The 21,141-nt window shown below is 69.1% G+C and overlaps 12 protein-coding genes across 12 annotated transcripts; 5 read left to right on the plus strand and 7 right to left on the minus strand.

Moving 5' to 3' along the window:
- On the plus strand, nt 1-836 carry MICPUCDRAFT_69992 (uncharacterized protein). The gene is made up of 2 exons (XM_003061916.1): nt 1-393; nt 573-836. The coding sequence occupies exons 1-2, from the start codon at nt 157-159 to the stop codon at nt 798-800; spliced, it is 465 nt and encodes a 154-aa protein (XP_003061962.1). The 5' UTR covers nt 1-156; the 3' UTR covers nt 801-836.
- A 67-nt stretch (nt 837-903) lies between these two features.
- Nucleotides 904-2,607, minus strand: MICPUCDRAFT_51711 (uncharacterized protein; the record flags this gene model as incomplete). Its single annotated transcript, XM_003062121.1, has 1 exon — nt 904-2,607. One exon carries the CDS (start codon nt 2,605-2,607, stop codon nt 904-906), a length of 1,704 nt encoding a protein of 567 aa, XP_003062167.1.
- A 400-nt stretch (nt 2,608-3,007) lies between these two features.
- Nucleotides 3,008-3,343, minus strand: MICPUCDRAFT_8696 (uncharacterized protein; the record flags this gene model as incomplete). Its single annotated transcript, XM_003062122.1, has 1 exon — nt 3,008-3,343. A coding segment is annotated over one exon (336 nt), but the record flags the coding sequence as incomplete, so codon positions are not given.
- A 574-nt stretch (nt 3,344-3,917) lies between these two features.
- On the minus strand, nt 3,918-4,454 carry MICPUCDRAFT_51713 (uncharacterized protein; the record flags this gene model as incomplete). Its single annotated transcript, XM_003062123.1, has 1 exon — nt 3,918-4,454. The coding sequence occupies one exon, from the start codon at nt 4,452-4,454 to the stop codon at nt 3,918-3,920; it is 537 nt and encodes a 178-aa protein (XP_003062169.1).
- A 1,885-nt stretch (nt 4,455-6,339) lies between these two features.
- MICPUCDRAFT_2195 (uncharacterized protein) lies at nt 6,340-7,743 on the minus strand (the record flags this gene model as incomplete). Its single annotated transcript, XM_003062124.1, has 1 exon — nt 6,340-7,743. A coding segment is annotated over one exon (1,404 nt), but the record flags the coding sequence as incomplete, so codon positions are not given.
- A 1,313-nt stretch (nt 7,744-9,056) lies between these two features.
- Nucleotides 9,057-10,950, plus strand: HEMG (protoporphyrinogen IX oxidase; the record flags this gene model as incomplete). The annotated part of the gene is made up of 2 exons (XM_003061917.1): nt 9,057-9,926; nt 10,117-10,950. The coding sequence occupies 2 exons, from the start codon at nt 9,057-9,059 to the stop codon at nt 10,870-10,872; spliced, it is 1,626 nt and encodes a 541-aa protein (XP_003061963.1). The 3' UTR covers nt 10,873-10,950.
- Nucleotides 10,951-10,997: 47 nt separating this feature from the next.
- On the minus strand, nt 10,998-11,654 carry MICPUCDRAFT_21205 (uncharacterized protein; the record flags this gene model as incomplete). Its single annotated transcript, XM_003062125.1, has 1 exon — nt 10,998-11,654. The coding sequence occupies one exon, from the start codon at nt 11,652-11,654 to the stop codon at nt 10,998-11,000; it is 657 nt and encodes a 218-aa protein (XP_003062171.1).
- Nucleotides 11,655-12,084: 430 nt separating this feature from the next.
- MICPUCDRAFT_21065 (uncharacterized protein) lies at nt 12,085-12,840 on the plus strand (the record flags this gene model as incomplete). Its single annotated transcript, XM_003061918.1, has 1 exon — nt 12,085-12,840. A coding segment is annotated over one exon (756 nt), but the record flags the coding sequence as incomplete, so codon positions are not given.
- Nucleotides 12,841-14,532: 1,692 nt separating this feature from the next.
- MICPUCDRAFT_69996 (uncharacterized protein) lies at nt 14,533-16,821 on the plus strand (the record flags this gene model as incomplete). The annotated part of the gene is made up of 1 exon (XM_003061919.1): nt 14,533-16,821. One exon carries the CDS (start codon nt 14,533-14,535, stop codon nt 16,819-16,821), a length of 2,289 nt encoding a protein of 762 aa, XP_003061965.1.
- Nucleotides 16,822-17,364: 543 nt separating this feature from the next.
- On the minus strand, nt 17,365-17,583 carry MICPUCDRAFT_9663 (uncharacterized protein; the record flags this gene model as incomplete). Its single annotated transcript, XM_003062126.1, has 1 exon — nt 17,365-17,583. A coding segment is annotated over one exon (219 nt), but the record flags the coding sequence as incomplete, so codon positions are not given.
- A 558-nt stretch (nt 17,584-18,141) lies between these two features.
- Nucleotides 18,142-19,608, plus strand: MICPUCDRAFT_51719 (uncharacterized protein; the record flags this gene model as incomplete). Its single annotated transcript, XM_003061920.1, has 1 exon — nt 18,142-19,608. The coding sequence occupies one exon, from the start codon at nt 18,142-18,144 to the stop codon at nt 19,606-19,608; it is 1,467 nt and encodes a 488-aa protein (XP_003061966.1).
- Nucleotides 19,609-19,887: 279 nt separating this feature from the next.
- MICPUCDRAFT_11297 (uncharacterized protein) lies at nt 19,888-20,409 on the minus strand (the record flags this gene model as incomplete). Its single annotated transcript, XM_003062127.1, has 1 exon — nt 19,888-20,409. A coding segment is annotated over one exon (522 nt), but the record flags the coding sequence as incomplete, so codon positions are not given.
- Nucleotides 20,410-21,141: the final 732 nt, after the last annotated feature.

A 21,141-nucleotide genomic window follows, 5' to 3' on the forward strand; every position in this document is an offset into this window, starting at 1 on the left:
GACGACGCGGGGCTTCTGTCCGCGCTCGCGGACGCGGTCGGCGTCTTCTACAACCACTCCGGCGACGCGGCGTGCTTCGATATCCGCGCCGGCGTGAACGAAGACTCGCGGCGCGACGGCGACGGGTGGGACTGGCAGTTCTGCACCGAGCAATTCATGCCGTCGTCGAGGGACGGCGAGCGGGACATGTTCTGGAAACAGCCGTGGAACGAGTCCGAGCAGATCGCGCGCTGCGAGAAGCGATGGGGCGTGACCCCGAGAGTCGGGTGGGCGACCACGCAGTTCGGGGGACGGCGCCTGAGCGACGCGTCCAGGATCGCGTGGTCCAACGGCGACCTCGACCCGTGGTCGCGTCTCGGCGTGAACGCGAACGTCTCCGACTCGTTGGTCGCGGTGAGACTGGTCCCCATACGACCCCGGACGCGATGTGAACGCCGTTCCTTAAGGAGTTGGACGTTCCCCGTCGTCGACCGTTCTTCGCCCGCGCTTCACTTTCAACGAACGTTCGATCGCGTCGGTCCCTTTCAACCCCCCTTTCGACTGATGCGCCGCGTCGCCCGTTTCGTCGTCAGGTTCCCGTTCGCGGCGGCGCGCATCACTTGGACTTCATGTGGAGCCACCCTGACGACATCGAGAGCGTGAAACGAGCGCGCGCGATGGAGGGTAGGCTCATCGCGGAGTGGATCGACATCGCGCGGCGCGAGGGCGGCGAGGCGAAGACGAAGACGAAGACGAGCGGAGAAGAAGAAGAAGAAGAAGAAGAAGAAGAAGAAGAGAGATTGATTTTTTTTTCACAGTAGGCGTATGTAGTTCTGTTCTTGCACCGACCGCCGCGCGACCTCGGCCTCCTTCGGCCTCCTTCGCGCGCTTCCTTCGTCGCTTCATCGCGCAGCCCGTCGATTATTAACTCCCGTACGAAGGGTCCGAGGAGTCGTACGCGTATTTCGACTTCCACGGCGGCCAATCGTAATTCACCGCGAGGATGGACGGGAGCTCGGTCGGTGGGCCGCCCGGGAGGTGCCTCGACTCGTTCGGCGCGCACAGGGTGAAGTACACGTGCCCGTCATCTCGCACGCGCGGGCACATCTTGATCGCGAACACGGAGCCGAGCACTGTTCCGCACGCGACCAAGAAGAAGAAGATGGTCATCGTGAGGTAGACCCAGAACCGGTACGAAAACAGCCGCCAGTTTTTCAATCCGCCGGTGACCGTATTCGCGTATTCCTTCTCCGCGCGCATAAACGTCCGCGTGAAGTCGACGCCGTGGAACTTGTACTGCGCGAACATCGTGACGAACGATAGGCCGACCTCGATCGCGACGAGCTTCAGGCACTGCGACGCGAGCTCGTCGTAGTCCGTCGTGCGCGTCGCGCCGTCGTCGAGCGTCGGCGTCGATTGGAGATTCATCACCGCCATGAGCGGCGTCAGAAAAGCGATCGCCGCGAGCTCGCTGAAGACGTTCCCGAGGCACGACACCGCGTGCAACTCCTCGGACTTGTCGCTCGCGAGGTACGCGTCCGCGGTCGTGGTCCCGAGCACGAGCTTGCTGAAGTACGCGTCGCGGTGCTTGATCGTGCTGTTCAGCATGAGCTCGTTGAGGGAGATGATGAGCTGCAGGGTGATGACGTCCGTCTTGCCGTCGTTGGTGATCACGAAGAGGAGGAGGCGCGAGAAGACAGCCTGGTTGATGATCGGTCCCATGAACATCGGGGTGTTTAATCCCGCGCCCGGGGTCGGGCTCATCATCGCGCAGTGCCTGTGCGCAGCCTTCAGCGACTCCCACAGGATGGGGTCGAACAAGAAGCGGACGACGAGTTTCATCGCGAACGCGTATTGCCCCGTCGCCGTGGACACGTTGGAGATGGCCATGATGTACGCCATCGCGGACATGCCCTGGTACGTGAAGATGAAGTAGATGAAGTTCATGTCGCGAGTCTCGTACGCGGCCCAGACGGCGATGAAGCTCGCCAACCACCCGGCGAAGGAGATGGACCACGACCAGAGGTGGCGGTATCCCGTGGCGGAGTAGTCGATCAACGGGACGAGGAAATATATCGCCGCCAACGCTAAGTATAGCTTCGTTGGCCACCGTCGCGTCTTCCGCTGGAGGTTCCACGTGAACATGTGCATGAAGAAGATGTTGTCCGAGCTCGTCGAGGACCACATGCGCACCATGCGCACGACGTAGACGCTGAACGCGCCGAGGGATTCCATCGGCTTAAACGCGTCCGCGGTGTAGTTTGGGGTGTAACAGCGCATCCATCGTCGCGTGATCTCCGTCTGTCCGTGCGTCTCGAAGACGTCGCGCGTGAGCCCGCGCGAGCACTCGCGCGTCGCGGAGTACACGACGAGGTATAAGACGCTCGTCACCGCGAGCGCGAACAGGAGGATGTACTTCATGTGCGACCACCACATCTGGATCGTGGGGACGAGCGCGGACGGTTTAGGATGGAACATCGCGTCGGGGGCGGACGCGGTGCACGACACGGCGGCATCATCCTCTTCGGGCGCGTCCTCGAAGTCGCGCGCGAGGTGGCGGTTCGTCACGAAGACGTCCGCGTCCTTCGCGCGCGACTTGCGCGGCACGCACGTCGTGAACGGCGGCATCGCGATGCGGGGAAGAGGTCCTGCGTGCGCGGCGTCGCGGCGCGCGGACGCGAGTGCGGATCTCGCGCGATGCTGCCAATTCGAGACGACTCGAACCGGCGCGGCGCGCGGTTCCCCGAACGACGAACCGTCGCGTCGTTCCGTCCCTTTTCGGCCGCGGCGGGGTCCGGGGTCGCCGCCGCCGCGTCGGAACGATCTCTGATCTCCTACGCAATCGCTAGCTACTACGCAACACAACTCGGGCTACTCGACGCGACGCCACCCCGCGCGCGGCGAGTCGCGACGCGGCAGACGGCGACGACGACCGAAGAACGCGCCGAGCGTCCGATCGATCCGATCCATCTCCGCCGCCGCCGACGACCTCTCTCGCCCACCCGTCCCCCAACCCCCGTCACGCGTGCGACGGAAACACGTGGAAGAAGTGGTACACCTCCTCTCTGTCCCGCACCCCCACCAGCGTGTCGCACGTCTCGCACTTCACCTCGTGGTACGGCCCGTCCTCGTCCGGCACGTCCAGCTGTCCCTCCGAGCCGCGCAGCTCCGTCGTCGCGTCGGTGACGACGCAGTTTTGCACGAACATGGCGCGAAACTGTTCGTCGCTGCGCGCGTGTTTCTGGCAGTCGATGGTGACGATCTCGAGGCAGCCCGGGCAGCTCAGGATCGCGTCGGACTGGCGGCCTCCGCGCTGTTTGTCCGCCCACTTCTGGTCCAGGTCGTCGAGGTCGTCGCCGTACAGACCGTCGTCGTCGTTCAGGTCGTCCACGGCGTCCGGGATGGAAAATTTCACGCGCTTCTTCTTCTGTTTCTTCTTCTTTCGCGGATCGCCGTCGCCGTCTCCGTCTTCTCCCGCTTTCTCCGCGTCCTTCGCGGCGCCCTCCTCGCCCGCGCCGGCCACCTTCTCCTCGAGCTTCGCCTTCGCGGCCGCGCGCGCGGCGTCTTTCTTCTTCTTCCCGCGCCACGACTCGTCGTCGAAGTCGTCGCTGTCGTACGATCCGCTCGAGTCGGAATCGTCCCCTTCCGAGTCCGAGAGCCACCACCTCGCGCCGCCGTCGAGGTTCTGCGGGCCCCCGAACTCAGCCTCGAACGCGTCCGCTCTCCGCTCGCGCCAGCTCTTGAGCGGCGGCTTCTTCGCGTCGTCCGGAGGATCCGCCGCGGGAGGATCCGCCGCGGGCGCGGGCGGATCCGCGGCCGCGGGCTCGATCTCCATCGCGCGCGTCGTCGTTGTGAATCTCAGTTCATCATCAGTTCGTCGCGATCTCGGAAGCTGAGTGTGTCTGAGTGCCCATTTTTCGTTAAGGTTACTACGCTCGCTACCCCGCGTCGCCGCGCCGCGTCGCCTCCCACGCGCACGAGCACGCGAAGAACGCGCCAAAGACCGACGCGTGCGCGCGCGCGTCGAACCCGCGGCCGCACGTCGTCAGCACCGCGGAGTAGATCGCCACCGTCCGCCGCGCCGCCTTCGAGACCGCCTCCCGCGCGAACCCGAACGTCCCCTCCCGGGGGGTCCGACGCCGGGTCTCCCCCCGCGCGTCGACGACGCGCTCCGCGCTCAGCCCGAGCCCGTTCACGAGCCCCCAAATCAACCAGTGCGTCTGGAACCCGTGGAAAGACGTCGAGAACGCCACGACGGCGACGACCGCGAGGTGCCCGCCGCCGAGCGGCTGGAACACGGAGGCGTAAAAAAACTGAAACAGAGACGCGTGAAACACGCTCCAGTGCCTGCGGAACGATTCGCACGCGTCCAGCCAGAACACCGGGGTGTCGTGCGGGACGTCGCGCGCGTCGTCGACGAACGACGCGAGCGCCCAAGGAAGCGCGAAGACCACGTGCGACGTCGCCCACGTCATCGTGAGGTACGTCACGACGTGAGCGAACAGTCGGAGAAACCCGAGGCTCCGCGTCCAAAGCGATTGTCGGGGTGGAGTTCAAAGGCGTCAGATGGAGTTGAAAGGCGTCGAGGGCGGGGATTGAAAGCGAGGGGTGGGAGCAGAGAATCGCCGGGAAAAGTCCTTAAGGATCGGCGTTCACCACGCGGACGCTGTCGTATGGGGACCAGTGTATAGAACACACCTCCGCGTCCACGCCGCCGCGGTCTCGGCGCCGCCCTCGAACACCCTCGCGCCGTGGAACACCGCGGAGGGGTAGTACCCGTGCTGCATGGACGCCTCCGCGGCGACGCACCAGGCGAAGATATGCGCGAGGGACGCGAGGAGTCGTCGGAGCCGAGCGCGACGCGCGCCGCCGCGCCTTTCGCGTCGTCGTCGCGCGTCCGTCGTCGGAGGCGATGAGGGTCGTTCTATACGAGCGAATGTCGGGGTGGAGTTGAAAGGCGTCAGTTGGAGTTGAAAGGCGTCGAGGGCGGGGATTGAAACCGAGGGACCCTGGGCGGAGAGATGCGCCGGGCAAAGTCCTTAAGGATCGGCGTTCACCACGCCGACGCGGTCGTATGGGGACCAGTGCATAGAACGCGCCTGAGGGTCCGGAGGCGCCGCGCGTCGCCGGGCTCTTCGCGAACGTCGCGAAGCTCACGAACGGCCCGCACTGGTACAGCGGCGGGTACATCACGTACGACACGCACGCGGCGAACCGCTCGAACGTGACGCCCGCGGCGTCCCCGGACGTCTCCAGGCCGTGGGATATCATTCGAATCAACGAAAACCGCGCGGCTTTCCTGTGGTCGAACGAACAGGACGCGCGACCGAGGAACCCTACGCTCGCGAGCTCGAGCCACCACCCCCCGCGGCGCCGCGCGCGCTTCGACGCCGACGCCGACGCCGCGGACGCGGACGGTTCCGTGAGATTGCACGCGAGCAACAGGCACGCGCCCGCGACCCACGTGGCGCGTTTTCGATCACGCGGTCGGTCGAACGCGCGGCCCGCGAAGAAGACGGCGCACGTCGGCGCCAACACGAACGCCGCGCCGGGGACGCCGTGCGCGAGCGCCGCGTGCGCGAGCGCGCACCAAAACGCCGTCGTCTTCGGGGGTACTTTACATACGCGCGCCGCGACGACGCGAACCGTCGCGATGACGACCGCGGCGGCGACCTGAAACGGCGCGACCGTCCTCGACCACTCGAGCAGCCGCCAGTGCGCCGCGCGGTCGACGCGTCTTCGTCCGAGACCCCAGAGACCCCGCATGCGTTCCTCCCCAAACGCGCGCGACGACAGCGCGGACGACGTGAACATCGCCCACGGCGCCGGCGTCGTGGCGACCGCGACCGCGACGAGGACCGCGCAGACGACGAGAGGTCTCGACGGCGCGCGCATCGACCCGGGTAAGGTCGCGACGGTTGGCGTTTCGTCTTCCCCCGCGACGGTTGGCGTTTCGTCTTCCCCCGGGTCTCCTCCGGGCGCGTCGGGCGCGACGGCGAGGTCGCACAACGCGCGCGCGAGCGTCCGCGGCGTGCTCCCCTCGACCAGCAACAACGTCGGCGGGAGCGCGATCGCGAGGTCGAGCTCGAGCTCGCCGTGCATCGTCGCGATGGCGAACGAGTCCATGACGCCCTCGCGATTCAGCCGCGTGTTGGCGTGCACGCGGCGGCCCGGGCCCGCGCTGCGTCCGTGACGACGACGCACGTGATCGAGCAACGCGGCTTCCATCTCCGCGACGACCGCGTCGCGTCCGCGCGACGCGTACGTCCGCAGCAGCGGCGCTCTGCCGTCCGGGAACGGCCGATGGCGGCGGCGGCGGCGGTTCACATCCGCGTCATCGTCGCCGGTGGACGCGCGTCGGTTCGTCTTCATAGCGTCGACGACCGAGAGCGTCCCGTCCCGAAACGCCTCCGCGCACGCGCGGCGTCGGAGCTTCCCGCTCGTCGTCCTCGGCGCCGTCCGCGCGCGCAGAAGCAGAACGTCCTCGCGCCGCACGCTCACGCCGTGCGTCTGCGAGATGACCGCGCGAACGCCGTCGACGACGACGCCCGCGAGAGACGCGGAGATGGCGTCGTCGCGCGTCTCCGCGATCACGCCGATCGACTCGTCGGTCGTCGACCCGTCGCGCTCGATCGAGAACGCCGCGATCGACCCCGGACGCAGCGCCCCTCGCGCGCGAGACGCCCCCGTCCCGTCGCCCCACCCCTCGCTCGCGTCCGCGTCGCGTATCGTCCGCTCGATGTCCTCGGGCGCGAAGTTCCGCCCGCCGACGACGATGAGGTCTTTCGATCGGCCCGTCACGAACAACTCGCCGTCGCGCGCGAACCCCTCGTCGCCGGTCCGCAGGAACGCGCCGCCGCGCTTCCCGTCGACGTCGTCCGCCAGCGTCGCGCCGAACGCGCCGTCGTCGTCCGCGTCGCCGCCGTCGCGCCGCCAGAACCCGGACGCGATCGACGCGCTCCTCACCCAAATCTCCCCGACCTCTCCGTCCGCGCACCGCGCGCGTCGCGCCGCGTGCACGACGCACACCTCGACGTCCCCGCGCGGCGCGCCCACGCTGGCGACGCGCCGCACGTCCACGACGGAAGACGCGCGACCGTCGATTCCCGTCGCGACTACGACGACCGCTCGCTTATCGCGCTCGAGCGACGACCCGCAGATCGATATCGACCGCGACGGCCCGTCGCACACGTACACGACGCTCTCCGCGAGGCCGTACCCGTGAAACATCGCGCCGGGCGAATACCCGCACGCCTCGAACGCGGCCGCGAAGACCGCCGACGTCCTCGGATCTATCCTCTCCGCGGCGTTGAGACAATGCCGCAGAGACGACAGGTCTAACCCCAACGCCTCCCTCGCGTGTATCGGCAACGCGTTGAAACGCGCCGCGCAGAGGCGGTACGCGAAATCCGGCGCCTGCGTCATCGTCGCGCGGTATCTCGACGCGACGCGCGCCCACACAAGCGGGTCGCGCATGAACGCGACCGGGCTCACGCTGACGCACGTCGTGCGCGGTGGCGGGGTGTTGCTATCGCATTCCGCCGCCGGGATCGTCAACGGCACGAGGTACGCGCCGACGAGGCCCATGTCGTGGTACTGCGGCAGCCACGTGACCTCGACGTCGGCGGCGGTGACGCGAAAATTGCGTCGTATCGACGCGCAGTTGTGCGTCACGTTGGCGTGCGTGATCACGACGCCCTTGGGCGCGGACGTGCTCCCGGAGGTGTACTGCACGAACGCGACGTCGCCGGGGTTCGGGGACGGCGATGATAACTTCCGCGCGTTGGGCGTTTCCGCGGTCTCCGCGGCGCCCGCGACGAGGCGCTCGATCGGGAGCCACCGCACGCCGCCGCCGCCGCCGCCGCCGCCGCCGCCGCCGCCGAGGCGGCCGCGCCCGAACATCGTCGACGCGATCCTCCCCGCGCGCGCCGCGAGCGACCTGACCCGCACCGCGGTCGCGTACGACGTCGTCGTGATCGCGACGTGCGCCCCGAACGCGTCGTACGTCCGCCGTAAGTCGTCCATGGACCTCGCGAACGCGCGCGCGTTCGCCGTCGGATCAGGCGGGTACGCCGGCGCGACGACGACGCCGCGCGCGGCGCACGCGCCGAGAAACACGGGGAGGAACTCGAGGCCCGGAGGGAACACGAGGAGCGCGCGCAACTGCGAGTCGCGCGGCCCGCCCACGCCGTCCCCTCCGCCGCCCGCGGCGAGGCGCTCGAGCGCGTCGCGCGTCGCCGCCGCGCGCGCGCGGAGCGTCGCCGCGTCGAGACGCGAGCGCTCGGTGGCGCCGTCGTCGCTCAACGCTGCGTACGCGAAGGCGCGCGGGTGCGTCGCCGACCACGCCTCGAGGCCGGCCAGGGGGTGGATCAGCGACAGCGGCGGCGGCGGCGACCGCGACGGCGGCGGCGGCGGCGACCGCGACCGCGACGGCGGCGGCTCCGCGGCGGCGGGCGCTTCGGCGAGCGCGCGCGCCGCCTCGACTTTTCCGTCGTCGTCCGCGTCTCCCGCGCGTCGTCGGGCCCCTCGCGCGCGCGTCTCGTCGTCGCCACCGCGGTCGTTCGCCGCCGACGTCATCGCCGCGATCGCGCGCGGCGCGTCGCGGCGGGGGAGGGCGCGCGCGCGGCTCGAGTGCGGACCGCGCGTGTTCGTCCGGTGACGCGAGCAGAGTGTCATCAGTTTCAACCAGATCCGTTCCAGGTTCACGCTCTTTCGGCTCTCTATCAACCCGTCCCTTACAACCCGTCCGTCCCTTTCAAACCCGTCCGCTGAAAGTGAGATTCGAACTCACGGCCTTTCGAGGTCCGAAGAGATCCGAGATCTTCTTCCGCACTCCGTCCTTCCGTCCGCGCGTCTCGACACTCCACTCCGCCGCCGCGCGCCTCACGCACGCCGCCGCCGTCCGAGCTCTCGTCGCCTCCCCGCGTCGACGCGCTCCCCGACTCGCCGCCGACGACCCGGCGCGAGCGCGCTCCCCGATCCGTCCGCCCGCGACGCCGGTCGATCGATAGACCGCCGATCTCGGCGACGATCTGCCGCCGCGGATAAGCGTCGTCACGATGGCGACTCGCGCGATGATGCCGACGACGACGACGCGCGCGTCCTCCTCCTTCGCGCCCTCCCCGAGATCGTTCCGCGCCGTCCGCGCGGTGACGCGTCACGCGCCGTCCGCGCGCGCGTCCAGGCTCAACGTCCGCGCGTCAGGCAGCGCGGACGCCGCGTACGACGCCGTCGTCATCGGCGCGGGCGTCTCCGGCCTCAGCACCGCGTTCACGCTCGGAAGGAAGAGCCCGGGGACGCGAACGCTCGTCACGGAAGCGCGCGATCGCGTCGGCGGGAACATCACGACGCGCAGCGAGAACGGCTACGTGTGGGAGGAAGGCCCGAACTCGTACCAGCCGGGCGACGCGATCCTCACCGTGGCGTGCGACGCGGGGATGCGCGACGACATCCTCCTCGCGGATCCGAACAGCGATCGGTACGTGCTCTGGGACGGCGAGCTCAGAGCGTTGCCCAAAGATATTCCCACCGCGGTTCTCGGGACGTTTCTGACGTGGCCCGGGAAGATCCGCGCCGGCCTCGGCGCGATCGGGATCCGCCCGCCGCCGCCGGAGGGGAAGGAGGAGTCCGTGAAGGAGTTCGTGTCACGGAACTTGGGCGTCGAGGCGTTCGAGCGTCTCATCGAGCCGTTCTGCTCGGGCGTCTACGCGGGCGATCCCGCGATGTTGTCCTCCGTCGCCGCCACCGGGAGGGTGCAGCGCCTCGAGCCGCTCGGCGGGTCGCTCGTCGCGGGCGCGCTGAAGGCGCAGAAGGAGGCGTACGACGCGATGAAGGCGAGAGGGCCGCGCGATCCGAGGCTGCCGAAGGTGGAGGGCCAGACGGTGGGATCGTTCCGCGGCGGATTGAAGACGTTTCCGGAGGGGCTCGCGAGAGCGCTCGGCCCGGAGGTGCGTTCCATACACTGGTCCCCATACGACCCCGTCGGCGTGGTGAACGCCGATCCTTAATGACTTCGCCCGGCGCATCTCTCCGCCCACACCTCGCTTTCAACCCCCGCCCTCGGCGCCTTTCAACTCCATCTGACGCCTTTCAACTCCACCCCGACATCGCTTCGTATGGAACGACCCGGACCCGGAGGTGGTCAAGCTCGAGTGGAAAGTGACGCAAATCACGAAGAACGCCGACGGCGACGGGTTCGACATCGCGTACGATACCCCCGAGGGCGCGAAGACGATCACGAGCCACTCCGTCGTGATGACCGCGCCCGCGTACGTGACGTCGAAGGTGGTGGAGGCGATGGCGCCGGCGGCGTCGGCGGCTTTGGATAAATTTTATTATCCGCCCGTCGCGTCGGTGACGGTGTCGTACCCGAAGGACGCGTTCCGATTGGACGGCACGAGCGCGCTTCCGGAGGGCGGGCTGACCGGGTTCGGGCAGCTGCACCCGCGGAGCCAAGGGATTCGCACGCTCGGGACGATCTACTCGTCGTCCCTGTTCAAAGACGACAAGAGGCAGCCGGACGGCGAGTTCATGATCTTGAACTACATCGGCGGCGCGCGCGACACTGCGGTGAAGGACATGACCGACGAGGCGCTCGTGACGGCGATCCACGAGGACGCGCTGAAGACGATCCTGAAGCCCGGGACGCCGCCGCCCAAGGTGGTCGGCGTGAAGGTGTGGGAGAAGGCGATTCCGCAGTTCAACGTCGGACACCTCGACGTGCTCGCCGACGCCAAGAGAGGGCTGAAGGAAGCCGGGTGCGACGGGCTGTTCCTCGGCGGGAACTACACCGCCGGCGTCGCGTTGGGGCGGTGCGTGGAGTTTGGCGTGGAGCAAGCCGCGGAACTGGAGACGTACATCGCGAGCGTGAAGGCGAAAGAGCTCGCGCGTTGATCGTTCGTTCGCGACTGATGACCCTCGCGTCGCGTCGCGCGTCGGGCATCGTTTTAAATAATTACGAAGGTACTATACACCCTGGACGCCGCCGTTCATCATCCTACTTACCGCATGCCTACCCCTCACACCCCTCGACCGCCGTGCCGCGCGCCCAACGCCCCGAACTTGCTCTCGAACAGCCCCTTCACGAACGCGACGTTCCACGCCGACGCGCCGACGAGCGCCGCCGCTTGCAACAACGCGTACCCGGTCACCTTCGCCGCGATCGAGTCCGCGTTCGCTCTGTGGTGCCGGTCCCTCTCCTTCTGGTACTCCATCTCCGCCCTGACCTCGTTCGTGATGTACTTCAGCGATATGATCGCCGCCTCGAGGTCGGTCACCGTCTCGCGCGTCGCCGCGTCGTGCGCGAAGTGATGACCGACGAGGACGTCGTAGACGACCGTGCGCGTCGCGTGGTCGCGGTTGTGGATGCAAAACTCGTGCGCGCCCGCGCGCTCGCTCTCGAACTCGAACTTGTGGTCGTTCACGCGGTTCTTCTGGAACGCGACGTTGTCTTCGTCGTCTCTGACGACGAGGTCGAACGCGCCGTAGTAGGACCGCGGGTCGAGATCGGGCGACGACGCGGTGAGGAATCCGCTGAACGTGTCCGCGACGCGCGTCGCGTGGACGGTGACGCACTCACGCCCGTCGGGCGCGATCGCGACCTTGACCGCGCGCGCGGGGGAGGCGAAGAAGAGCGCGAGGAGGAGGACGACGAAGAAGAAAAGTCTCGACGTCATCGCGACGACCCGACGCCGCGCGAGGACGACGAGTGACGCGGGCTGCGACAGCGACAGGACGACGCGCTAAAAAATAAAATCGATCCGAGTCGGCATCATCGCGCGCGATCCTTCGGGTCAAATATCCCACGCGGCGCGCGTCCGCGGCACAACGCGACGCACGAAGCGCACGGCGCGGAGTGCCGACACTCTCCAAACACCACCGCGACACCCCGAGCTCGACTCGGCGCGATCCGCGGGACCGGCGGCGCGAACGACGTCCGCGAGCGCGCGGATCCGTCGCGCGAGATCTGATCTTCCCGCCGTCGATTTCGGCGCGAATCGTCGTGGCGTCCTCTCCGCGGCGCGATCTGACCGCGCGATCTCTCGACGCGCTCGCGGAGTGAGCCTCCGATCGACCGCGTGATACGCTCTCGCGCGCGACTCCGCCATGGGAGTCCCGAAGTTCTACCGATGGCTCTCCGAGCGGTACCCGCTGCTGAACCACACGTGCGGCGCCGGTACGGTCCCCATCATCGACAACCTGTACCTCGACATGAACGGCGTCATCCACAACTGCTCGCACGGCGCGGGCACGGACATCAACACGCGAATGACCGAGGACGAGATGATGGCCAAGGTGTTCGCGTACCTCGACCACATCTTCCGCATGGTGCGCCCGCGGCGGCTCCTGTACATGGCGATCGACGGCGTCGCGCCGAGAGCGAAGATGAACCAGCAGCGCAGCCGTCGATTCCGATCCGCGCTCGAGGCGAAAAAGGCGAAAGAAGAGGCGATCGCGAAGGGCGAGCCGGAGCCGTCCGGGGAGCCGTTCGACTCGAACTGCATCACCCCCGGGACGCCGTTCATGGCGAGGCTGAGCGAGCACCTCCGGTTCTACGTCATGAAGAAGCAGACGGAGGACCCGCAGTGGCAAAAGGCGACGGTGATCCTCTCCGGGCACGAGGTACGAGGCGAGGGCGAGCACAAGATCATGGAACACATTCGGTGGGCGCGGGGCGAGCCCGGGTGGGACCCGAACCAGACGCACTGCCTGTACGGCCTCGACGCGGATCTCATCATGCTCGCGCTCGTGACGCACGAGCCGCACTTTTGTCTGTTGAGAGAGGTGGTCAAATTCGGCGGCGGCGAACGCGGGCAACCGAGCCGAGAGGTGATGCAAAACCCCACGGACGACGGGTTCTTGCTGCTCCAAATCGGGCTCCTGCGCGAGTACCTGGACCTAGAGTTTCGCGTCGTCGCCCCCGCGCTGCCGTTCGAGTACGACTGCGAGAGGATCGTGGACGATTTCGTGCTCCTCGCGATGCTCGTCGGGAACGACTTCCTTCCGCCGTTGCCCACGCTGGACATCGCGGAGGGCGCGCTGAACAAGCTGTTCGCGACGTACCGCGACCTTCTTCCGTCGCTGGGCGGGTACGTCACCGGCGACGACGGCGGCGGGACGTTCGATCCGAAGCGATTGGAGAAGATCTTACGCGTGATGGGCGAGATGGAGCAAGACGTGCTCGAGGCGCGCGCCAAAGACGTCGAACTCGCGGAGCAGAAGAAAGCCAAGCAAGACGGCCGACGCGGCGGAAACGGCGGGGATCGAACCGGCGGCGTATCGAAGAAGTCGAACGCCGCGATGAAGTCCGAGATCGACGAGGAAGATAAGTTCGCGCGAGCGATGGCAGCGTTGATGAAGGACGGCGAGGGATCTGGATCTGGATCCGGCGGAGGGGCGCCGCTCGAGCCCGAGCCCGAGAACGGCGGCGGCGTCAGCGCGGAGCCGACGATGATGTCCGTCGCGAAGCGAAACGCGCTCGAGGAGGGCGGGATCGAGAGGTGGAAGGAGATTTACTACCGCGAGAAGCTCGAGCTCAAGGTGGGCGAGCCCGCGCCGCTGAAGGAGCTGCGACAGGCGTACTTCGAGGGCTTGAACTGGGTGTTGCGGTACTACTACCGCGGCGTCGCGTCGTGGACGTGGTACTATCCGTTCCATTACGCTCCGATGGCTTCCGACCTCAGCTCCGGGCTCGGTCAGCTCACCGCGAGCTTCGACTACGGGATCCCGTTCCGGCCGTTCGAGCAGCTCCTCGCGGTGCAGCCGCCGGCGAGCGCGACGCTGCTGCCGGAGCCGTTCCGGTGGCTGATGACGGCGCCGCACTCGCCGCTGGCGCCGTTTTTCCCGCGAGAGCTCAAGGTGGACTTCGAGGGGAAGCGCAACGACTGGGAGGGCGTCGTGCTGCTGCCGTTCCTGGACGAGGACCTCCTGAAGCAGTGCATCAACAGCGTCCCGGCGTCCAAGCTCACGGACGCGCAGATCGCGAGGAACAAGCCCGGCTCGCTGGTCGTGTTCCGGCACAACCCGAACGGCAAGACGGACGTAGCGTCGACGCTGCCGAAGACGTTCGGCGGTCTGTTCCCGTGCAAGTCGCGCGCGTTCGAGTCCACGCCCCCCGGGGAGTTCCCTGACGATCGCGCGTGCTTCGGCGGCGTAGAGTCGCTCCTCCCCGGGGTGAATCTCGGCGCGGACCGCCCGCCCGGGTTCCCGACCGTGCATTCCCTGACGGACGTCCGCGGCGAGTTGAAATGCGCGGGCGTCAACGTGTTCGGCTCGGCGACGAAGAAAGAGTCGCTCATCGTGCGCGTCGGCAAGCGAGGCGACCCGGCGTTGCTCGCGGGCGGCGACAACGGCGGCGCGCAAACCGGAGGCTCCGGCGCGGGCGCGTACGCGCACCTGTTACACTCGAGGGTGCACGTCGGATGGCCGTATCTGAGAGAGGCGATGGTCGTCGCCGTGAGCGACGCGAGAGAAAAGATCACGGGCGCGCGTGGGGTTCGAACGCCGCACGGCGCGTCCGAGTGGAACGCGGAGACGCAGCGCACCGCGAACGAGATGCTCACGACACGAGGGCTCGACGTCGGCCGCGTGGACGTGACGCTGCACTGCCGCGCGTGCGAAGGGTTGGTGCGGCACCCGGACGGGTCGCTGCAGAAGCGCTTCGGAAAGACCGACGCGAGGGTACCCGTGAACGTCGTCCTCCTCGCCGACCCGTCGCCGTCGCCGAGGCTCGCGGAGCGCCCGGCGCTGACGGGCGACGCCGCGAAGGACGCGAAGGCTGCGGTCTCCGGGTTCAGCGTCGGCGACGCGACGCTGTACCTCGGCAGGTCGCACTTTGGCGCGGTGGCGACGATCGCGGCGATCGACGAGGCGAAGGGGTTGGAGGTGACGATCGAGCCATCCGCGGCGTGCACGGGGGTCGGGCGGCGCATTCTTCAGGGCGTCTTCGGGGGAAGGTACGAGAACCCCGGCGCGGTCGCGAGGAAGCTCGGTCTGAACCCGCGCGCGCTGTCGCAGCTCACCGGGCCGCTGTGGATCGCGCCCACGAAGGACTGCGGCCGTTTCGACCGCGTCGACGTCGGGCTGAACCTCAAGTCTGGGAACAAAGGGCTGTGCGTGTCGGACTACACGCGCCCGCAAAAGGAAGGCAACGGCTGGGAGTACTCCCAGCACGCGATCAAGCTCATGCAGGAGTACAAAGCGAAGCACGGCTGGGTCTTCAACGCGATCATGGCGGACCCGGACAACGGATTCGAGGGCCTCCTCCTCGACGACGCGCTCAAGCACGTCGCGGAGCCGAGCCGGTTGGGGATGCTTAAGGATCTTAAAGCGTGGCTCAAGGCGACGCCCGCGGCGCGAAAGCCGCTCGTCTCGAAGTTCTCCAAAGTCGCCGCGGAGGAGGCGATCAGGGCGCTGTACGCCGCGACCGGCGCGAGGGAGGTGGCGGGCGGGAGACCGCCGCCGATCGCGCTCGAGTCCGTCTCCCCGCTCGCGTTGATGCAGCCGGTGAGAGCGGGTGAGATATTGGACCTGTACGCCGGCGGCGACTTCGACCTGGGCGACCGCGTCGCGATGGTCGGCGACAGCGGCGCGCCGGCGTTCGGGACGCGAGGGTACGTCGTCGCCGTGCACGGCGAAGCCGCGGAGGTGATGTTCGACGTCGACTTCGTCGGCGCGACGGACCTTCACGGCGCGCTGCCGGAGCGCAGAGGCGCGTTGCTGCCCACGGCGCAGCTCGTCAACTTGTCGCATCCGCCGGCGATGCCGCAGTTGGGCGCGGCGGCGCCGGACCAAAAGAAGGCGGATAAGAAGGGCAAGGATTTAAAACTGCCGAAGGGGTTCAAGGAGGCGTGGAGGGAAGATAACGGCGGCGGCGGGAAAGGGATCCTCGCCATGGCCGCGGCGTTGTTGCCGGGGAAAGCAAACGGGGCTGGGGCGGCGGCGACGGCGCCGCCCGCGGGGCCGCGGATGCCCGTCGCGGGGTCGAAGGGCTTCGACGGCGGCATGGGCCGCGGCAGGGGTAAACCGCCTCCTGGCGGAGGGGTTTCTTCTAAGACCCTCGGCGCGGTCCCCGCGCCGAAACCCGGGGCGCCGGGCTCCCCCGGGTCGCCCGCGGACCTCATGGCGATGCTGACGGGCGCGAACAACAAAGCCGCGACGTCGGACATCATGAACATGCTCGGCGTCGGCGGCGGCGGCGGCGGCGCGACGGCGGCGCCCGCGCCGAAGTCTGCGCCCGCGCCGCCGCCCCCCGCGCCCGGGGCGGCGCTGATGTCCATGCTCGGCATCGGCGGCGGCGCGCCCGCGCCCGCGCCTCCCGCGGCGAAACCGGCCGCGTTATCTCTCGAGCAGATCGAAGCCGCCGCGATGGCCGGCGGCGGCGGCGGCGGCGCGAAACCCGCCAAGGTCTCCGCGAAGCAGCCGCCCGCGCCGAAGCGCGCCGCCGCGGCGGGCGTGGCTCCGGCTCCGGCTCCGGCTCCGGCCCCTCCCGGCGCGAACGACCCCGCGGCGTTCTGGAACATGCTGTCGGGCGGCGGCGTGCCCGCGGTCGCGATGCCGCCCATGCCGACGGCGCCTCCCAAGGCGGTCGTCGCGAGCGCCGCCGCCGCCGCGCCGCCGCCGCCGCCGATGCCCGCGGCGACGGCGTCGCTGAGCGACATCGAGGTCCCGGCGACCGCGGCCGCGACCGCGGGCGACGACCCGCTCGCGTTCTGGAAGGAGCTCCAGTCGCAGCACAAGGCGGAGGCGGAGAGGCTGACGGGCGGGAGCGGCGACGGCGACGGCGGCGGCGGCGACGGCGGCAGGTCGCGGATGTCGAGCCATCGCCGTCGATCGAAAAAGTAGGCTGCGGATGAGCGTTCGGCGCCCTTTCGTGACAGCTGTGACGAGTTTCAACCTCAACGCGTCGTACGCTCTATGATACTACTGGTTCTCCTCCGGATCGCCTCGACCTAACCCCCCCGCGCCTCGCAGCCACTTCTCGAGCCTCTCGTCCCTGCGTCGCCGCCCCGCGGCGCCCCAGTCTTCTTCGCCGTTCGCCGCCGCGTTTTTTCCCTTGCTCGCCTTCTTGTTCCTCCGCTTGTTCCTCCGCGCCTCCGACTCCGACTCCGCCCTCGACATGTCCTTCAGCGTCTTCTTCATCCGCCGCCGCACGTCCGCGGCGGCGGCGTCGCCCTCGTTCGCCCTCTCTCTGCTCCCTCGCAGCGCGCGTTTCATCCGCCGCTCCGCGTCCTCCACGATTTCTCTTCGCCGCGCCAGCCGCGTCGCGCCGAGCGCGCAGTCCTTCGCCTCGCACGGCACCTTCCCCACCCCGTCGCACTTCACGCACGGCGTCGTGAGCTTCGGCGACGCGATCGCGCCCTCGGGGGAGTTCGGATCCCCCGACCAGTCGAGCTCCTCGCGCTGCTTCCATCCCGCGCTCCACAGCGTTCGATCCTTGAGCTCTCGCGTCGACACGTGGATCGTGATGGCTCGGTCGCACGTCGCCGCGAGCTCGACGGTCGCGTGTGCCTTGCCGCACTTCTTGTCCGCGGGCGACTTTCCGATCGCCTCGAAGTGCCGCCACCCTCTCGTCCGCCGGTGCGCGGTCCAGTTGGTGCCGACGATGGAGCGCATATCGACGTGGTTCTTCGCGTGGAACCCGCCCGCGGGGAGCGCGCCGCGACCGTCGCACGCGTCGCACGGAGACGCGCCGGTGCCGTCGCACGAGACGCACGATGATGCGAGGGAGGGGCCGCGCGACGCGCTGAGCAGGGTGTTGGACGCGTCGTTGGGGTCGACGAGCCGCGCGCGCGCCGCGCGCTTGGGGGCGGAGGCGCGGTCCGACGGCGGCGGGTCGGACGACGACGACGACGACGACGACGACGACGCGTCGACGACGACGACGCGGCGGGGACCGCGAGCGCGCGACGCCGGCGCCGGGGTCGCGACGCGCACGCGGCGCGATGACGTCGCGCGCGTGGGGTGCGCGAAGAACGCCGCGAGATGCGCGCGACACGTCGCCGCCATCGCGGCGGCGCGCGGGTGCGGTGTGGGACGTCGTCGCCGTCACGCGGAGCACTATTTTCGTTGGCATGCAATGCGTCGCGTCGTGACCTCCGGTCGAAGCTCGATTCGGCAGCCACTCCCCCGCGCGCGCGTCGCCGTCGCGTCGCGCGTATCGCGATGGCGTCCACGCCCACGACGGGTTTCATCTCGCCGTCTCGGCGCGCGCGACGCACGCCGGCGTCGCGCCCGATCTACTCCTCGGACTCGTCCGACGATGGCGCGGACCTGTGGAGTAGATCTGTCGCGAAGATGCTGCGAGGGAAGGCGAGCGCGTCGCGGTTCGTGCGCGACGCGGACGCGGCGCCGCCGCGGACGCGCCTCAAGCTGCGGTACGAGGACGACGACGCGGAGACGGAGACGGAGGATCATCTCGAGGAGGAGGAAGACGTCGACGAGGACGCGACCGAGGACGCGACGACGGACGACGAGGACGATGAGAGAATTAGGGCGAATCCGCGCGGGTTCCGATCGGAGCCGCGGGCGGGACGGACGCGCCCGGGCTCGAGCTCGCGGGGGCCCCGCGAGCGTCGCGATCGCGAGCCCGCGTCGGGGGGGTCGATGTCCTCGAGGACGAAAACGCGCGGCGGCGACCGCGGAGGGAGGCGGGTCGCGCAGACGGAGCGCAAGCCGCCGCGGAGCGCGGGAGGGGGAGGGCGTCGACATCGATTCTTCGACGTCGACGCCGACAACGACGACGACGCGGCGCCCGCGTCGCTCGAGCGATCGTTCGTGGACGCCGCGCGCGCGATGCGCGCCATCAAGTCGGACCTCAGGATCATATCCGACCGCGTCGACCGCGTCGCCGCCGCGAGCGCGTCGAAGCGACGGGGCGGGGGCGGGGGAGGAGGACGCGCGCGCGGCGGGCGCCGGCTGTTCGACGACGACGACGACGACGACGACGACGCGTTCGCGCTCGACGGAACGCCGCGGTCGGGGCCGTTTTCGGCGGCGTCAGGGCGCGGCGGCGGCGGCGGCGGCGGCGGCGGCGTGGACGACGACGCGTGGACGAGAGATACCGCGGAGGATGGCGTACTCGCGCGCGTCGCGGCGTTGGAGAACACGCTCGCGTATCGAGCCGCCGACGCGGCGACGCTGCGCGCGAGGGGCCACCGCGGCGGGGACCGCGGCGGGGACGGGGACGGGGACGGGGACGGGGACGGGGACGGCGGGGTCGAGCGCGAGCGCCGCGACGGACGCGACCGAGGAGGGAGGCGCGGCGACGCGCCCGCGAACGAGCGCCGCGCGCGCGGGACGACGACGCCGGCGGCGGCGGAGGAGAACAAGAACGAGAAGACGCGCGGCGGCGTCCTCGAGAGCGTCGTGAACCTGACGCGACTCGTCCTCACCGCGGCGATGGCGTTCGCCGCCGCGTGCCTCGTCATCGCGCTGGTGGACCTCGTGCTGACGCCGGAGGACGCCTTCGTGCGGTACTACGCGATGGAGGGCGCTGATGGATGGGCGACGGCGACGCCGCGCGTGGCGGCGTTGCTGCGCGGGACGTCGAACGCGCTCTCTGCCGTCGCGACGCGCGTCGTTCGCGCGTTCGACGAAGACTTGGACGCGCCGGCGTGTCGGCCGAGTTGATGACTCCGTCGAGGACTCTAGAGTCTATCACGCTCTCGTGAGGTACACGGTACTACTAGATAGCTACTACTGCGCGCAAACGACTTCGCTCACTCCTCAAAAAGCGTCCTCCTCGCTCCCCGTTCACATGGAGGCCCTCTCCGCGAACGTCTTCGTCCACGTCTCGAAGTCGTGATCGTTCGCCTCGCTCAGACACTCCGGCGTCGGGTCCCCCCCCTCGGGCGCGCGCGGGTACCCGTCCGGATCGCAGTGCCCGTACGCGGCGGCGGCGCGAAACGCCGACGACCTCGCCCACACGATCAAGTTCATCCGCTCCCCCGCGGCGATGACGTCCGCGCCGTGCCGCTGCCTGCCCAAGTGCATCACCGCGCGGCCCGGGACGTGTGACACCGCGAACGACGGCCCGGAGCGATGGTTCGCGTCGCCGAACCGCCCGCAGAACCGCAGCCCCGCGCCCTCGAAGTGGTCCCTTCCGATACACACGTTTAGCGTCACCTCGCTCGCGTCGTGATGCATGTCCAGGCGCGTGTCCTTGTCGCGCGCGTAGTGCACGACGAACGAGTGGTGGTGGTCGAGAGAGTCGGCGAATATTTCGTCGCGGTACAGCGCCGCCGCGAGCGGCGACGCGAGCGCTTTCACGACGTCCGTCATCAGGCCCCACATCCCGATCTCGTTCACGATCAGCCCCGACGCGTTCATCGTGTTCGGGCGGCGTTTCGGAAGCCCCGAGACCTCGTACGCGTCCACCTCTTCCGTGAGCATCGCGCAGAAGCGCTCTTCGAAGAGGTCGAACGCGTAGACGCCCGCGGCGGCGGCGTCGTCGTCGTCGTCCCCGTCGGGTTCCGGCCCGACTTCTTTCACGACCCCCGCTCGAACGACGTCGTCCGCCGCGGCTCGAACCATCGCGTCGTCGCACGACCGCACCGCGTTCAGTAACGTCCGGAACGGCGGCGTTATCCACTCAGGCATCAACACCGCGTCGTCGCCGAGCAGCTCCGCGTGCGCGTGCAACCCGTTCGCGGCGTTCGCGTAACGGTCGACGACGGCGCGTTTCTCCCACGTGCTCCTCGCCGCGTCGCGCCACCGCTCCGCGAGGATGTTCCTCTGCTCGCGCTCGATCTCGTCGTCCCACTCGTCGTCCAAGTCCTCGTCCTCGAACAGCCCGCCCATGGGCATCGCGTGCGGGTCTATAGGCGGCGGCGGCGGGCCCGGCGGCGGCGGGCCCGGCGGCGGCGGGCCAGCCCCCGGCGGCGGCGGGCCGGCCCCCGGCGGCGGCCCCCCCGGCGGCGTCCCCGGCGGGGTGGGATCCGACACCGCGCTCCACGTTCTGCGCAACCCTGGCGGCGGTTCATGTTCAGGCGGCGCGAGGTGATCGCCTCGCAGCCACTCCGCCGCGCGCTCGAGGATGACGCGCAACGACGCGACGCGCTCGCCGCTCGCGTCGTACTCGTACTCCATGTCCATCCAGAAGTGGTCGTCCACGAAGCCCTCCTGATCCACCCCCGCCATGGCGAACGTGCCGTCGGAGACGAA

This window comes from Micromonas pusilla, assembly GCF_000151265.4.
Source record: "Micromonas pusilla CCMP1545 genomic scaffold MICPUCscaffold_11, whole genome shotgun sequence".
Lineage (NCBI taxonomy): Eukaryota > Viridiplantae > Chlorophyta > Mamiellophyceae > Mamiellales > Mamiellaceae > Micromonas > Micromonas pusilla.